The sequence below is a fragment of the Dipodomys ordii genome, unplaced genomic scaffold, assembly GCF_000151885.1.
Source record: "Dipodomys ordii isolate 6190 unplaced genomic scaffold, Dord_2.0 Scaffold7, whole genome shotgun sequence".
Classification (NCBI taxonomy): Eukaryota; Metazoa; Chordata; class Mammalia; order Rodentia; family Heteromyidae; genus Dipodomys; species Dipodomys ordii.
Window position 1 is genome coordinate 18,694,609 of NW_012267223.1, and position 17,354 is coordinate 18,711,962.

At 54.1% G+C, this 17,354-nt stretch overlaps 2 protein-coding genes across 3 annotated transcripts; both read left to right on the top strand.

Moving 5' to 3' along the window:
• Positions 1-3,521: 3,521 nt before the first annotated feature.
• Positions 3,522-8,169, top strand: Hoxb9 (homeobox B9). Its single transcript, XM_013037772.1, has 2 exons — positions 3,522-4,267; positions 6,949-8,169. Exons 1-2 carry the CDS (start codon positions 3,751-3,753, stop codon positions 7,182-7,184), a joined length of 753 nt encoding a protein of 250 aa, XP_012893226.1. The 5' UTR covers positions 3,522-3,750; the 3' UTR covers positions 7,185-8,169.
• A 7,501-nt stretch (positions 8,170-15,670) lies between these two features.
• Hoxb8 (homeobox B8) lies at positions 15,671-17,241 on the top strand. Of its 2 annotated transcripts, none has more exons than XM_013037633.1 (2): positions 15,671-16,094; positions 16,916-17,241. In XM_013037633.1, exons 1-2 carry the CDS (start codon positions 15,671-15,673, stop codon positions 17,221-17,223), a joined length of 732 nt encoding a protein of 243 aa, XP_012893087.1. In that variant the 3' UTR covers positions 17,224-17,241. The 2 variants fall into 2 exon arrangements, with proteins under 2 accessions (XP_012893087.1, XP_012893088.1); XM_013037634.1 differs by having other exon boundaries at positions 16,919-17,241.
• Positions 17,242-17,354: the final 113 nt, after the last annotated feature.

A 17,354-nucleotide genomic window follows, 5' to 3' on the forward strand; every position in this document is an offset into this window, starting at 1 on the left:
AACTAGATCTTCTATACACCCAAGCCCATCCAGTATCATACTTGGGCAGACTTGTTTACTACATACTCTGTACATAGTACAGAACCCAGCAGCATCTTTGTCCACTCAGTTTCCCTTACAAAGATATTGGTTTGAAATAGACATACTGGATAAACACCTATTCATACTCAGTATTTGTCCATTTCAGCCTAGCTTATTAATTAAAAAGAAACTTATTTTCCCTTTTCTCATTTATTGCTTTCCTTTTAATTTTTCTTTTCTTCCCTTCTCTGCCTCTTGATTTTCTCTCTTATTGGTAAGGCCCCTTCTAAAAGGCACCCACCGAAGTACAAGAAACTCACCGGCTAATTCAGACCAGCCTCGTTGTCCTTTTCCTCAGCTGTCCTGGATCCCCGTGTGATCACGGGCTGCTGCTTTTTCCTGCCTGCTCTTCCCATGTCACCAGCCAGCAGTCGCAGTGTTCAGGCAAGGCTCTGGTGCAAGGACTGGCAGGAGGTTGCAGGAAAGACCAGGCTTTGTGGTTGTTTTTTCCCCCTTCTTTCTCTTCAGGATGGGGGTGGGGTGCTGAGCAGTTCACTCTCAGAACCAAGTGACCCCACTGAAGTCACTCCTGTATGATGTGTCTTTAGCAGCTGATTTCCAGGGACCACAATCTGGTTTACTCCCCTCTGTCATGGTAGGTAGCATTGGTTGGAGAGTGGGAAAAAAAAAATAGGGGGGAGTCTACAGGTTCTCAGAGTATCCAAGAAGGGGTGCTCTCCCAGATTACCCTATCATTTGCCTGAGTTGAAGTTGAACTGAAATGTGGGGGAGCAATGCTTTCCAGGAAACTTGTTGGGGTGACCCTGCCCTGTTGCATTCCTCTTCCCACCTGGAGGGAGATGAACTGGACCTGGGGCAAGTTCATTCTCTTCCCTATAGAAGAAAGGGAAGAGCAACACCACCACCAAACCTTGTCATTTTAAAACTGTTGCCACTCCCTAACTTCTTTGCAAGCAAAGACTAAGCTTTGGTCTCTGAAAAGAGGCTGGGCTCCCTCCTTCACCTACCCCCAGCCACCTTTAGGGTTTGGGGACCACACCCTAAGTCAGCAACTAGAAAATCTGAACTCAGAGAGAGGTGCTGGAATGTCTCTCCCTTGCAGGGCACAAGTCTTGAACCCAAACATTTCTCTTTCTCTAACTCCTTCCATACATGAAGCCACCTTATTGACTCCTGAGACAGCTAGGGCAGAGAAAGGGAACTTGGCAGACCAAAATCCAAGCCCAGCGTCTGCACAGCTTGGGTCTTGTGAACAGCCCAGCTCTGTGACTTTTCCATAAATAATCATCGTCATAATAAAAAAGCCCCAGACCACAGTTCACATGTCCTTTTGGGCCCTAATTTATATACTACAGAAAATCATATAGTCAGCCCGCCATGCTTCATAAAGCTGTTATTTATGGCAAGGGGGAGGGGATTTTTTTTTTTCCTGAAGAGTGTATTTATTACAGGTAAAGCCGGCATCACACTCCATACGTCTGGCAAATCGGGAACAGGTGCTTTGCCTTAACTGAGATTCATTCACTGCGTGCCCAGCTTTTTCCCTGGCGATTCCGGGGAGCTTCCACGACCTTCCCCAGCCTCCAAAGGCCACTTAGAAGAATTTGCATGGGATTTTGTTTCTCCACTTGGGTCCTATGGAAAAAAGCAGATCTTCACGCTGTTTGGTTCCGGATCTCCGGGGCTGTCTTCCTCAGAGAGCGGGTGTGAAGAAGAGGGGGCCGGCTGGGCGCCAGCATTGATCTTTAAAAAATCATTTTGAAATCGCCATAATGTGAAGAAATACGGCACTTTGCCCTCGTATTTCACACGTAATGACAGGAGATGGCTTCATTTGGAAAGAAAAACTGGCGAGAGAGTGTCTGTGCGTGTGCAGAGGTGATCTTCAGCCTTTCACAGGGTAGAGGGTTTAAAAAAAAAAACTACCCCAAGTTAGAATGGCCCTATTTTTTAAAAAAGACTTGGGGGGGAGCAAGGCCATAGCTCTGGGGGAAAGCCTGTCTTGTAATGGCCCAGCAGCAGTGATTTGACAAGAAATCTCTCCCTAAAGTCAACCCGAGGGACTCTGATCTGTCCAGGGGCCTTGCCTCCCAAAGCTCTGCTGCAGGAGAGACAACTGCACCCAGGCAGAGAGACTGTAGAAGCGAAGGCTGGGAGAAGAGCCAGGAAGCCAGCCCGTGGCCCCCAGAGAGCCCTGAGCTGGGCCGCAGAGCAGATTCTAATAAAACGGACTATTGGGAAGTTCCTTCCAGGGGATCCATGGGGAGGGAAGACAGCCAGCGAGGGACAGACGGGAGGGAGGGGGTGTCGCTGTACATGCTAGTCCTTTTCTGATATTTGGAAGTTGTCCAGAAGAGCGATTATGGGTGAGAAACACTGGATAAGATTATTGGAATTTTGACCTTTTCTGGGTGGAATGGAAGGTAACTGGAGCCTTTTACATGCTGGTGGGTACCCTGTCCCCAATGCTTTGCTCTGGTAACAACTTCCTTAATCTTTTATTTAATTCCCTCATGGGGGCAATTCAGGGGGCCTGGGTAGTTTCTCAAGTGAAGGCAAGGAGAGATGGCTGCGCCCCACACTGGTTCTCAAAGACAAGAAATTTCAAGTTGTTCAACCTAAAGACCAGTTAGTTGTATGAAACACTTTCTATGGGGGTTTAAGTTCCGGGGCTTGATGAACCCCTTTGGCCTCAAGCTGGTTCTGAATGTAGGATAGACACTGCCTACATAGATGGTTGGGAATTCACCCCATTTTATTCCCTGTTCTCCCACAGCCGCTGAAGGATCAGAGGAAAGGCCCATTCATGTAAATCTCCCCCCCAACATTGCACCGAGCCCCCTCCAAAGCGGGTGACTTCCTATTAAACCCTAACTTCTCTTTCCCCTCCATCCTGTTACTGCATCTCCTGTGGATTGCTGTTGCTTAATAAACATCTTCTGTCTAGGGGACAGAGGAGAGGAAATGAGGGCCTGGCGGGGTGGAGTGGAGGTGCTGGGGAGGGGAGACTGGACTGCCTCCTCTTTAATTATCCTGTTGGGCCTCTGCCTGCATGCTCTCTGGGATGGGTCTCTCTCTCTCTCTCTCTCTCTCTCTCTCTCTCTCTCTCCCTCCCTCCCCCCTCCTGTGATTGCTCTCCCTCCCTCTCCCACCCGCTTGGGGAGAGGGCTCCACAGCTTGCGTCCCTCCCAAGGCAGCCCGCTGCTTGCCTCCGCCCCCACTCCGCCCCACGTCGTGAACCCCCGTCCCCCTCCTCTCCTTTCTGCAAAGGCGGGAGGGGCCCGGGGCGGCCCGCTGCTCCGGCTGAGGTTACGTGGCCGCCGGAGCCCTGACGTGATAGCACATTGCATCAGCATAAAACAATCCATCCTCGATATGGAATGCGGTGCCGACGGATGACAGCGAGAGCGCAGCCCCCGCGCCCGGATTGATTTATGTCGGAGCTGACGCTTTATCAGGCAGTCGGAAAAACTTTGACCAATCATTTTGCAAGGAGCGCCGAGCCGGGCTGCTCCACTGTACTTTGTTGGCTGAGAAGTTGAGCAGGGGGTGGGGGTGGGAGGGTGGGGGGCTAGGGTGTGGGGGTGGGGGGTCGCGTCCGAAAGCCCTTCACACCGGTCCGGGTGCCACCTCTCCCTGGCTCGGGCGCCGCGGCCGCGCGCGGGCGCTTCCCCTTCCCCCTGCGAAGCGTCCGGATAATGTCTGAGAATGTCCATTTCTGGGACGCTTAGCAGCTATTATGTCGACTCGATCATAAGTCACGAGAGTGAGGACGCGCCTCCAGCCAAGTTTCCTTCCGGCCAGTACGCGAGCCCCCGGCAGCCGGGCCACGCGGAGCACCTGGACTTCCCCTCGTGCAGCTTCCAGCCCAAGGCGCCGGTGTTCGGCGCTTCGTGGGCGCCGCTGAGCCCGCACGCGTCCGGGAGCCTGCCGTCCGTCTACCACCCCTACCTGCAGCCCCAGGGCGTGCCGCCGGCCGAGAGCAGGTACCTCCGCACCTGGCTGGAGCCCGCGCCGCGCGCCGACGCGGCCCCGGGGCAGGGCCAGGCGGCGGTGAAGGCGGAGCCGCTGCTGGGCGCGCCTGGGGAGCTGCTCAAACAGGGCGCGCCCGAGTACAGTTTGGAAACTTCGGCGGGCAGGGAGGCCGTCCTGTCTAATCAAAGACCCGGCTACGGGGACAATAAAATTTGCGAAGGAAGCGAGGACAAAGAGAGGCCGGATCAAAGTAAGTTATAAAAAGTGAGGAAATAGCCAGGCCGAAGGCCGGGCGAGGGGGAGGGGAGGGCGAAGGCCATAAACGGCGGACAATGTGCCGGGAACGCGCGGCTGTGGTCCCAGAGCCGGGAGGGGGGGTGGAGGAAAGGGAAAAAGAAGGGGGGGAGAAAGCTGGGTGCCCCGGAAGGGGGTACACTGAGTCCCGCGGGCCCAGCGCCGCTCCCCGCCCCCGCCCCTCCGCGGCTCACTTCTCTTTTTAAGTCCTGCAGGGAACTGGGGCTCTGGGACCAACTCACTGCCTGCCCCCCCCCACCATGGTCCTCCAATCCCAGGCTGATAAAAACAAACCCCACAGCGATAAACGGGCGATCGCCGGGAGAGGAGCTGGAGGGGGCCGGGCTGGTGGCCGGGGAGGCCGGGAGCCGGCGCGGGCACGGGTCGGGGCTGCCCGGGGCCGCGCGGCTGGCAGGGCTCCCCGCGCCACGCGCGCACCGTCAAAGCCGGCCAAGGGGAAGGGGGAGGGGGCTCATTAGGATTTTATTTGCGATGCAACAGCTTGGCGGAGGATCGTTCCTCGCAGACCGCGCGCAGTAGCGGTTCTGGGTCTACCGCTGGCGCCCGGAGGGGCGGGGAGGGGGGGGAGAGCCCCGGACGCGGTGACTGCGCCCCCTCCCCGGATGCGCGGCCCCTCCCCGGGAGCCTTCCCTCCGGTGATCCCCTCCCCTCTTCGGCGGCGTCCTCGCCCTGGCGGCCTCCCGCTTCCTCCCCCCCCCCGGGCTCCCGCTGTTCTCCGCGGGGATCCGCAGCTCCAGCTCGGGCTGTCTGCCTCGCAGGGAGTCCCGGAATCACTTCCGAATTTCGAGGGCCTGCCGCCGGGGTGGATCGGGGACGTCTCGGAGGGACTCCAGGGAGAGAAGGCGGGGGGGGGCGGGGGAGAGCTGAGGAGAGGCTGAACAACTTTGCACTTAGTAGGTAGTTTCTTATCCCTCCTTGCTCCTCCAGTAACAACACCCTCGCAGGAACCCCAAGTCTGGCCAGATTCGCCAAGGTGTGTGTGTGTGTGTGTGTGTGTGTGTGTAAGGTTGCTAGGAGCAATCTAATTGGAGGCTCTTAATCCCAAACAATACGCAGCCCCAAAGCTGGTCAAGTCCTCACTTGTTTTTAACTCGTGGGGAACCGGATGTTTAAGTCTTAGCTGATTCTGCCAGATTTCCCACCAACACACTGTCCCAGGAGCGCTTTGGGGGGGTCCCTGCCCACTGGAGGAGTAAGGAACTGCCTCACTCCTTGGAGGGGGGGCGCGCTATGGTCCCTCCACCTCCAACCTGCCAGGTAGAATGGTAAGAGCTGGCAGCACTGGGGAAAGTTCACGGCTTTTCCCAGACGCTCCTTCACACACTTAAAACAGACCCCTTGCCCTATTCCCTCCTCCCCAAACCCTGCCTGGAAAGCCCATTATTGTAGGGCAGCCATTTGACTAGGATCAATTATTAACAGTTCCCCCCCTTCATATTTAATGTGGCTGCAGGTCCCATTCCAGGCAATCACATTAAGGACACAGTGCTACAAATTGGTAAGACACGGTATTTAGTAGAGGATGAACTGAATATATATATATATATATATATATATATACACACACACACACACACACACACATATATAATGTTTAGTGCATTTCATCTGGGAAGAAGGAAGCTGGTAGAAGGTAGTTGATACTTTCAAGTGGCCCAGCTTCATCTGGTAACTTTATTCCGAATTCTATTGAGGGGAAGGGGGGAAAGCCCACATATATTTCCATCCCCCCTCCTGCTTTTTTTGGACCCACTTCCATTCACTTTTCCCATAAGGTCAGTGAAAAGACTGGGTGAACCCCTGTAGAAGGTTTTCTGGGTTACCTCCCCTCCCCCTCCCCTCTGGCTCCCCCACCTTGGAACTGGAGCAGTTTTGCTCCTCAATTTCCCTGCACTTGTGTTAAGCACAAGGCAAGCTGAGCAGCAGAAAAGAAGAGGCTATTGCAGCCATAAGTTATCTGTGAGCCCCGGCACTCCCCTGTCCATAGGCTGGAATTGATAAATGATTGCAATTGGGTTGCTTGTGAATTGGAGTGTGCTGGGTCTTTGCGGCTCTAAATGTGGATCCTTATTTGTGTGGTGGTGGCAGGGGAGGAGGGGGGAGAAATCTACAGACACGCACATCTGCTCCCTGTGGCCTAGAGAGGAGTGCTTAGTATGTTAGGTTTGGACTGCAAGGCTTGGGGTGTGGGAGTGTCCTGTCTCTTAGGCTGTGGCTGAATGGAACCCCCACTTGTTCCAGTCAATCCCCCCTTCTTCCTCGCAGACCTGGAGCTGGGGCACCCTCCAGATCAAGAACCCCCCTAGCCAGTCTAGTGGTGCTGGTAATGAGTCCTCCACCATCCTGGGCTATGATCTGAGCCCTGATCGGTTTGGATCTAAGTGGAGAAAGAAGTTGAAGCAGGCTAAGCTTGGAGAATTCCGAGGCACACAGAGAACTCCCCCAAATAAGCAGTCACCTAGAGGTGTCTATAGAAACGGTTGGCCCATCCCTGCGGGCCTCTCTGGGGATCTTGAAGGCCCAGGTGCACACTGGGTAGTGATGACCATGAGTGTACCCTCTTGGCCAGGGGTCCTTTACTCCCTTTCTTTGATTCTACCCCTGCTTCTCTTTCAGCCAACCCCTCTGCCAACTGGCTGCACGCCCGCTCTTCCCGGAAAAAGCGCTGTCCCTACACCAAATACCAGACGCTGGAGCTAGAGAAGGAGTTTCTGTTCAATATGTACCTCACCAGGGACCGCAGGCACGAAGTGGCCAGACTCCTCAATCTGAGTGAGAGACAAGTCAAAATCTGGTTTCAGAACCGGCGGATGAAAATGAAGAAAATGAATAAGGAACAGGGCAAAGAGTAAAAGTTCACCCCTGCCCTTCCCAGCCCTTCCCCACCTCGCTCTTATTTATGTGGTGGCTGCCCAGCCTGTGCTGCCTGGATGGATCCCCGTGAATGGGGAAGGGTGTCCCCCCTGAGCCCCTCATCTGTACCTCTCCTTCGCCTATCTGTACCTGTCCCTCTTTTCTCTGGGTATCAGGAGGAAGTGTTGTTGTGTTAGAAGCTAGAAGTAGTTAGTTCCTAGGAAGGTGATGGGTCTTCAGGGAAGAGAGACTCTAGTGAAGCTTCTAGCATCCCATCTCTAAATATCCTCCCCCCCCTGCCAAGCTCAGTTCCTCACTTCCAGCCTGCCTATCCCCTCCCCAACCCTTCCAGAAACCACCTAGGGCCAGCTCACCTACTCACAGCCCAGCAGATGCCCCCAGACAGGAAGTTTGGAGATCACACGAAATGTGGGGAGTGAAGTCATACCTAGAATTAGGCATGGAGCCCCAAATCCAGCAGAGCAAGGTCAGGTTCTAACGCTGCTGCCAGGGTTGGACTCCCGAATGGGGTGTTGTAGCCAGAAGTTCTAGCACCCCCACTAGCATCCCCCATGGATTGACCAGTTATACCCCTATGGAATGGGTGTGCTGGCAAATGGGGGGGCCAAGCCAGCTCCCCCAAGCCGGTGGACTAGAAAGGGCAAGAGAAGGCAGTCAGCGGTGTTATGAGGGTCTCTTAGGTAGAGCCCTCTCCTCATACATTGTGTTGCAGGAAATGTTTAGGTCTGCATGTTCTTTTCCTCGCCTTTCAACGAAGGAGGTCAAACTGTGGGTCCTAAAGCCTCGATGATGCCTTCCTCCTCTTCATCGGTGTGTGTGTCCCTCTTGACAAGACCCTAGCTGCTTTTGTGCTCCACGGGTCCTGCATTCTTCCACATCCCTTCCAGCTCCAAAATCAGTGCTCTGTTAGGCCAAATCCACCTTGCACCAGCAAATCAAGCTTCCCCTCGTAGGAAAAAAAAACCCACCCAAACTCCCTTCCCCTTTCCCTCCTGCTAGGTCACCCCCACTGTAGACGACAAGAAGGCCAGGTCAGGAAAGTCTGATGGAGAATTTATTGTGAATCGATTTCCCAGCTCCCTTTCTGGAACCTACTGTGGATGCGGGATAGGGTGGAGCTACGGCCCCAGCGGTGCAAAGCAGGTGCGGTTTCTTCACATCCTCAGCGTCCTGACCCACGCAGAGAAGCCCCCAGAAAGCTCCCCAACCCAGTGTCAAAGGGGGGGCCAGCCCCAGAGCCCCGGGCTCCCCCTCCTTGCTGCACTGGCCTGCTTGTCGATCCTGGCTGCAGGGTCTTTTGCAGTCCCGGGTGCAAAGCAAAGAGGCAAAACCGCAGCTCCACAAGGAGCAGAAAGAGGCATTCTCTGCTTCCTTTCTTCCCAGTGACTGCCCTGCCTCTTGCTCCCCTTCCGATTCCATGGACTCTTTTCTCCTGCTTCTCCTGACCTGCAAGGGGGGGGGGGAAACTGCTGTAGAATTTTGTTTTGTTTTGCCTTGTCAGTGGCCGTGGTGAAATTGTGCTTGTGTTTTGTGATTTCTTTTTCTTTTTGGAGATGATTGTCTCGCCTGTTTTCAGTTGTCGCTTCTAGGGGGAGGGTGGGCAGTTGGGAGGAAGGGAAGGGGATCTGGAGCCCTGAATGTTTGTTTTGGAAGAAAAAGAAAAAGTACAAAAATATATATCACTCTAGAAAATCAATCTCTCTGGAGTCTTATTTTGTGCTGTCTTCTTTATCTGGTCCTAAGTAAAGACCCCAAATATTTGGAGGGAGCATGGCTTGAAAAGAAAAGAAAGAAAGCTCCCAAGTATCCATCAGGTTTCTTCTTCGACTCCACCAAGCTCCCTAGCTCTGGCCAGGCTGTCCGCGAGGTCCAGACCCCAGGTCTAAGACTGCGGTGTACTCTGAGGCGTTCAGGAGATCAGGGAGACTACATGGGAAGGAGAGGAAATAGTGGTGGTTTGGGAAAGGAACTGGCTCTTCCCAAAGCAATGGGGTCCTCTCAAACAAGTTGCTCTGGGGACCTTCCTCCTCTTTGACCTGAGGTCTGCTGCACACCTCCTGGGGCTGCTGGGGAATACCAAGTAGGCCTAAGGACTCTAAGCTGCCATGCAAGGGAGGAAGGCAGCCGGCCCTCCACTATTCTCTGCAGCAGGAGCTGGGAGAAGCCTTGGTCGGATCAAATGAAGGAACCTCTCAGGACTCTGAGGATGGGCCCACACGCAGTCTTACTGTGAGGCCGGTTGAGTTTGATGGTGGCTGGGGAGGTGGCAACTCTCAGAAACCGGGAGAAGGAATGTGGGACACAAACATCTCAGGGATCCAGAGTTCAACTTGGTATCCAGATCCAGAGACACCCCCCTTCCCTCCCCAAGACCACGGGTTCCTGCAGGGCTGCGGGTGAAAATCCACAGTTCTTGGGCAGCCCTGCCGTCTCCTACAGGAGTTAGGATGCCAGCGCTGCGGGGCAGGTGCTCGCCGAGGCGGCCACGGAGTGGAGGGGGCCCAGTGCCGACCCAAGTATAAGCAGCTACAAAAGGCCAAGCCTACCCCTCTCCAACGAAAAGAACGACGGCCTGGAGAGACAGCCGAGCTGCTGTAACCCGGACAGGACCAGGCGCCCTTCAAGAAAGGTTCTGTGAAGGATGCAGCATAAATCTGCCTTTTTAGCTGCTAGAGACTAGGTTACCTCCTCCGATCTTGCTTCTCGGAGCCCAGGCCGAGCAGAAAATGAGCCCAGGAGGCCAATTTCTGCCAAAAGAAAACGCACAAGAACACACACACACGCAGGCTTTCAGTCGGATGGAGAGCCGCAGCGCAGGGTTGGGGCCACGGAGGAGCTTTGAGCGGCCCCCGGGGCGGTGTCTGGGTCCCCGGCCGGCCCGGGGTGGGCTTCTTTCAAGACAAACAAAGGCGAAGATTCGGGGAGGCTCGGAAGCCGGAGATGGGGAAATCAGTTGTCATAAAAGAGAGAGATTCAGAGAAGGGAGGCCGAGAGAGTGCGAGGCCCAGAGAAGCCGGGAGAGGAATTCAATGCCGTGTGCGCAGCAATAAAAGAATATGACCGCTATAAAAGTTTATAGCGTATAAATTTCTGAAGGTTAAGAAACTAAACAGCAGCAAAGCAAACAGTGAGGGGGAAACTTTCCGGAGCCCGGATTGCTGCAGCTGGGCTTCGGCTCTCGCCCTGGTTGGGGAAATGGAGGGGCCTCTCGATGGCAGCCCCCCCACCCCCACCCCCACCCCATCCTCAAGCGCTCAGGACTTGGGCTTGGGTTTCCGGGAAAGGGGGAGGAGGGGAGGTAAAAGAGAGGAGAGGAGAGAAGGGGGAGAGAAGAACACTTTGTTGTCACAAATGCTTCAGAGATCGTAATTCGGACTCTTTGTTCTTCACACCCCTGCAAGAATCAAGCCGTATAAACAAGAAGTCCCCGGCACTTACGCGCCAGACGTCTGGGCGAGCCCACTGCATCCTCCCCGGCCTCCCCTCCCCACCCCCCCAAAGCCCAATTGTTCTTGGAATTTAAAACAGTCGTGGAGGGTTTGAAAAGTGCTTGGTTCCTCCTTTTACGCATCATAAACGGCACACTGCTCGGCGATCTCCGCTAGAAATTAGGGACGGGGAGGTGGGGGAGGGGGTGTAAGTAAAGAAGGGGGGGAGGCGTATAGCTTCCTCCTCCTCCTCCCCTTCTGATTTTTTTCCCTCTCTTTTAGCTCATCAACACGATTTCACGACCCGTTTCTTGATTCCGATGACTTTTCTCTTGCCCGCGTTCATTTTCCTCTCCTCCCCCCCCCCTCCGCGCCGCCCCGGCTCTCCCTTTCTGCGAATAATGAAAAGTTTCTCTGGCTTATTGCTTCCGCGGCGGGTTCCCAGACAACCTGGCGGAGCCGCCGGCGGGTGCCTTACACAGAGTGGCCGCTAGATGGCAGCCTTGCTCCATGTGAAAAATCACCAGCGCCGGCTGGCTGCAGCCTGGCGGCTCCACAGTGCACCTTGTTCGGACTGGAAGCGAAGAACTGAGCGCTACCAGAAGTCATGAATAATTTGCACGTAATAAAAAAATATATGGGGTTCGTGGTCGTCCTTTCCCCCCTTTTTATAATAGATTCCAGATAGAGCGATGTTCTCACCTCTCCTCAAATGGTCAGTGTTGTGAATTTACCCTACGAGGAGGAGGAGGAGGAGGAGGAGGAGGAGGGCTCAACTGGTTCCCTCGCCCAGCTGTTTGTGTTCGGTCGGCCAAGAAATGCAGGACAACGGGGAAGATTAGTCGTGATAGAAATAATGGATACAAATCTAAGAGAATTGATTTGGGAAAATGGGAACTCTCCCGTGAGGAGAGGGGGGCGAAAAGGAATGGCTACGGACGCGGGTGCGGTCAGGTGGGAGAGGGCCAGCCGGCAGCAGGAGGTCGGATGGAGAGGAAGCTGCCCCGCAGAGGGCTGCCCACTGCGGCGGGAGAGGGAACCCGGTGAGCCATCCCAGACTCCCCCAGTGTGGAGAGGAATGGAACCTCGGATTTAGGGGGGAGAGGTGTTCAGAGGGGGCGCTTCAAGCCCCCGGGGCTGATCCGCACCGGCTCAGGATCCTTTGTAACTGGGCTGGGGTCTGGGCTGGGTTGGGCTTGCGCCTGTGGAGACCCAGACTTAGGTCGGGCTTTGCCCCCTCCCCCAAGGCGGCGGGTTGCGGGCAGGCTCGACTATCTCTTAGGGTGATCAGTGGGACCCCAAGTTGGTAAGCCCTCCCCCCCAAAATGCGCTGTTAGGGGGGATAGAAATGGGGACCGGTTTGGAGGCAGGGAGCAGGAGTTCGGGTTTCCCCCGTCATCGGGGAGTGGCCCCCTCCTTACTACCAGGTGAGATTTGCGACTTCTGGGACCCCCGCCTTGGCCTGGGTAAATCTTGGGGTCGTGGGCCCCCATGCAATTTAACAGCTGGAGCCCTGGAACCATGCACTTTCCGTTCTGAGCCCGACGTTGTCTGCCCATGGCTTCTTCAACGCCCAATCTTTTCATTTCTTCGCCGTTCCTTCTGATCCCTACCTCTGAACCTCGGCAAAATAGACACCCACCCACTCCCCGAAAACTGACCCTGCCTCTTGTTACACAGTCCTCCCCCCCTCCCCGAGCGCAGGACCAGGTGCAGAGAAGCAAGCCGAGTTTCTCTACTTGAATTTCTCTAATAAATCTATGCTCGATTCGGTGTTTATAAATTACCTCCTCGCTCATTCTTTTTTTTTTCTTTCCTCCCTTATAATAGAAACATTTTCTTTCCATCAGAAATTTCTGGCAAGGCACAAGGATGATTTAGAACAAGCCACTGAATTTCTACCTTGCCAGTAAGACCTCAAATCATGACCATAAAATCCCCCCCCCAACATACACACGCAATATATATATATATAGTATATATATACTATATATATATATAGTATATATATACTATATATATATATATATATATATTTGCTTCCATAACAACTTGACTCTACCTTCTGAGACACCTTCACTGACCCCTCAACCTGGCACTGAAAATTCCAGAACCTAGTTCTCTTTCCTCTTTGCTTCTTTCTCTCCCCTTTTTGGTTCCTTCCTATTCTTTGGGCTTAATTTTTTTTTTCTTTCTGTCAGTTGTAGGGCTTGAACTCAGGGCATGGGTGCCTTTTCTGAGCTTCTTTTGCTCAAGACTAGCACTCTACTACTTGAGCCATAGCTCCACTTCTGTTTTTCTGGAGTTAATTGGAGATAAGAGTCTCACAGACTTTCCTGCTCCAGGCTGGCTTTGAACTGTAATCCTCAGATCTCAGCCTCCTGAGTAGCTAGCCACCAGCGCCAGCTTAGACTTACTTGTGGAGGACTGAGTGAAGGTGGCTGGTAACTTTCCCTTGGAAAGCTGCTGGTTTCCTTTTGACAAAGGTTAGGGTGTATGGAGGATCTTCCTAAAATGCTTCTCTCAAAGCAAACCACTCTCTCCAGAATAAACAATGGATTGGATGTGTTTGTAAAGTCATTTCTCCTTTTGTTACTAGAAAGAAAATCTCTCTCTCTCCTTCCTTCCTTTCATTTCCTTGGCAGATCAGCTGCTCTGGGAAGCCATTGATTCTGGCTCCCAGGCTAAGCCCTTTTGAGTCTTGTCCCTCACCATCAGCAGGCCAGGTCTGAGGAAAGGCAGGGATGGAGGAAGAGAGAGGCATCCAGTTGGCTCTGTGCAACATTCTAGGTTTCAGGCCTGGGGTGCTTAGGTCTGTTGGAAGAACCAGCACTAAGCAGAGGCTCCCCAAGGGGAAAAGAGAGAAAATGCCGACCTCAGAGAGCCTAGTTTTGAGTTCCTTCTGCTGTTAGGTCAATGCAAATAGTGACAGTCACTCAAAGGCCACAATGAGAAATAATACCACCTTTGTATATACTTAGGGTAGTGGAGGGCATAGGACAGCAGTAACTAAGGCCAGGCACCCAGGCCTGGGTGTCTAGCACCAGCCTTGCCTCCACAGTCTGGGCCTCAGCTCACTTGCTAATGGGGTTTGTAGGTCCATCTCTTCTGAGGGCCTAGGTGGGAGCCATGGGGGATTGGGGAGGGCTGGATGCCAATTGAGCTGGGCTGCTGGGTCCCAAGGCCCCCAGGCACAGCCCCCTGGAGTTGTCAACCCTGTGATTGACAGACCATACAAAATCTGCCACCACCACACCCCCCAAAGTACTACTGTGTCCCCTTCAAAAGCCACCCCCAGCGCCCACCCCCAGCAATAGAGATGGTACAAACTACAGAATATGGTCCTTGCAAGACAAACTTTGCTCTTGCTAACACCCAATAACCTGCAAAGTTTCTCCTTTCCTTCCAGGCTCCCCTTCCAAACTTCATCTCTCTTCTCCCAGAAAATCCCTGGCTTGTTTGCTGAAGAAGGGAAAGTTCCAGGAATGGCCAGCGCTAAAGGAGAGATGGATTTTTTGGGGGTGGGGTGGGGTTGGGGGGGTCTCAAGAGAGGAGGTAGGAGAAGGTTCTTGCCCTGGTTGAAGGAGACAAAAATCTCGCAAAAGTCACTGTGACAGGGAGAGAAGGGGGGGGAAAAAAAACCACCAAAAAAGCATAATCGTTCTCATTTGGGCTCCGTCACCCCCTCTACGCTGCAGTCGGGCGGCGGGGGCGATCGAAGCTGCAGTTTTATAGCTGTAGAGGAAAGAACTCGTAAAATGCTAACAGCTTTTATGCGCTGCGGCATAAACAACAACAGACTCTGGCTTTATTGCGTTTTATAGTTTGTTAAAGAGTTTACAGCCGTTTTTGGGGGGCCAGTTACCCAGCCAATTCCCTCCACACGATAGTTAAACCTTTATCAATAATAAGGAAATTGATCATTAAAGCTTTAAATATGACTACCTCGTTTGTTTGAAAATATGTTTAGGAGAGGAAGCTGTATGATTTGATAACTTGTATTAAAATACCAATTACATTTATAGGACCTTTTAAAACTCGGCGCAATTAAACCGTGTTCTTTTACATTTTTCCGAAGCGACCCTGACATTTAGAAAGACTCCAATTGCCTCGTTAAAATCGCGAAATTAACAGCGTGCCTACGCCTGGCGCGTTGTTGTTGTGTGTGTGTGTGCTCGTGGTTTCGTGGTGTGTGTGTGTGTGTGTGCGCGAGCGCGACTCCCCCACATGAGTCTTTGGGGGTGGTCTACGAAGGTATTTGATTTGTTGTGAGGCGAGAGATATCTCATTAATGTAGGTAGTTAAACAGATTTAATCCGTATTCATTCTCTCTCACCCCCTCTTCTCCCCCCTCTCCCCCTCTCTCCCCCTCTCTTCCTCTCTCCCTGGGTGTTTTTTTCTCTTCCCCTCCTTTTTTCCGCTCTCTCCTCTCTCCCTGGCGCTCTCTCGCTCTAGCTCGCTCGCGCGCGCTCACCCTCGCTCTGCGTTCTGTCCGGGAGGAGTACCGGGAAGCCAATAGGATGCGGGGTCTCTAATGGATGCAAATGATCGTGAAAAGACAGTGCAAAATATGAAACAACTCATTTGCAGGGAAGTAAATCACCGAAAACTGTTTATGAACTGGCGTCCCTTCTTCGAAATGTAAAGCGAGGACCTCTTTAAGTGGCGGTATATTTTTGTTTTGGGGGGTGGGGGGTGGGGGGGAGGGCGAGCGAGCCGCGGCTGCCACGCGAGCTTAGACTTTGGGAGGCTTCTATCCTTTTCTGTTCCTGGAAATCACAAAAAGTGGGGTGGCTTCCCGATCTTCTTTGCCTTTTCTTTCTTTTTCTTTTCTTTTTCCCCCCCCTTTCCTCCTCCTCCCTTTCCCCTCTCCTTTCCTGGCGAGGGAGACTAGGAGCCGGCGAATCCGCGTTTTTTTCCTCTCTCTCCCTCTCTCTCTCCCTCTCTCTCTCCCTCCCTTTTCCCCCTCCCCACCCCCTCCCCACCAGCCCCCAACTACAGCCTCCGCCGCCGCCGCCGCCTCAAAATTCAATAAAATGAGCTCTTATTTCGTCAACTCACTGTTCTCCAAATACAAAACCGGGGAGTCCCTGCGCCCCAATTATTATGACTGCGGCTTCGCCCAGGATCTGGGCGGCCGACCCACCGTGGTGTACGGTCCCAGCAGCGGCGGTAGCTTCCAGCACCCGTCCCAAATTCAGGAGTTCTACCACGGGCCATCGTCGCTGTCCACGGCTCCCTACCAGCAGAACCCGTGCGCCGTGGCGTGCCACGGAGACCCGGGCAACTTCTACGGCTACGACCCGCTGCAGCGCCAGAGCCTGTTCGGAGCGCAGGACCCAGACCTGGTGCAGTACGCAGACTGCAAGCTCGCCGCCGCCAGCGGCCTGGCCGAGGAGGCCGAGGGCTCCGAGCAGAGCCCGTCGCCCACCCAGCTCTTCCCCTGGATGCGCCCGCAAGGTGAGCCTCCTGTCGGGGCTGGCTGGGGGGCACGGAGGGGTTGGGAGGGTCCTCCCCGCCGGGGGGCCGGGCAGAGCACCGGGGGGAAGGCCGGGGCGCATTTCCTCCAGCTCCTGGAAGATTTGTAGGCTCAGTTCCAAGTTATGTCAGCTTCCTTTTCTCTCTACCTCTTTCTTCTCTCTCTCTCTTTCCTTCCTCTTCTGTTTCTCTTGAAAGGGGGGGTCGCTAAGCGACATTTCCTCAACCCATAAACCCCTCACCCATCTGTACCTTTTCTTCTTCCCCTCCTTCCCCCCTTTTATTTTTACTGTTTTATGGGGGGTAGTGGAGAGCGGTGGGTGTGGGGGCGCTCAACTTTTGCACTTCTCAATTGCTTTATAGTTTAATTACCCTGAAGAAACTTTTCTTCTGGGGCAGAGGCTCTGGGGGTGGGGGGCTTTTCAAGGTGGATCCATTCGTCCCCATCTCCACTTTTTAGTCTTCCTCCCTCCCTCCTTTACATCCTTCCTTCTAAAACTTTATGGCACTTTTAGTAGATTTAAACCTCCCCTTCCAACTCTAGTGCTGAGTACCAGAGGAGGGGGCTCCCCCTTTCTGGCTCACTTAGATTCAATGGTGTCTGATTCCTCTTCACCGCCCCCCCACTGCGGGGCCTCCTGGCACCCCCCCCCGCCCGCCCCTGCACAGGGGGTAGAAGGTCTCCCAGCCTTTTATTATACCGGTCTCCTAGGCTGGTTCACGAATCTTCCAACCTTCTCTGTCTCTGCCCCCTCCCCCTTCCCTCCCCTCCCCTCCGTCTCGCCCCTATCCCCCCTTCCCAGCAGCCGCCGGACGCAGGCGAGGCCGGCAGACCTACAGCCGCTACCAGACCCTGGAGCTGGAGAAGGAGTTCCTATTCAATCCCTATCTGACTCGCAAGCGGCGGATCGAGGTGTCGCACGCGCTGGGACTGACAGAGAGACAGGTCAAAATCTGGTTCCAGAACCGGAGGATGAAGTGGAAAAAAGAAAACAACAAAGACAAGTTCCCCAGCAGCAAATGCGAGCAGGAGGAGCTGGAGAAACAGAAGCTGGAGCGGGCCCCGGAGGCGGCGGACGAGGGCGACGCGCAGAAGGGTGACAAGAAGTAAGGGGGGGGGAGGTCTCCAGCTGGGACTGCCAAGGTCGGGGCTGCCCGCCACGTCCGCGGATCCCGCGATCACGCCGCCGCCGCCGCCGCCCGCCCGCCCGGCAGATTAATGGGTGCACACAGCCTTCGGCC

Excerpts from the sequence above, each read along its gene's own strand:
- Hoxb9 (XM_013037772.1), top strand. The coding sequence starts at position 3,751 with ATGTCCATTTCTGGGACGCTTAGCAGCTATTATGTCGACTCGATCATA. Across the intron at positions 4,268-6,948 it reads CAAAGAGAGGCCGGATCAAA|CCAACCCCTCTGCCAACTGG; the intron begins GTAAGTTATAAA and ends CTTCTCTTTCAG.
- Hoxb8 (XM_013037633.1), top strand. The coding sequence starts at position 15,671 with ATGAGCTCTTATTTCGTCAACTCACTGTTCTCCAAATACAAAACCGGG. Across the intron at positions 16,095-16,915 it reads CCCCTGGATGCGCCCGCAAG|CAGCCGCCGGACGCAGGCGA; the intron begins GTGAGCCTCCTG and ends CCCCCTTCCCAG.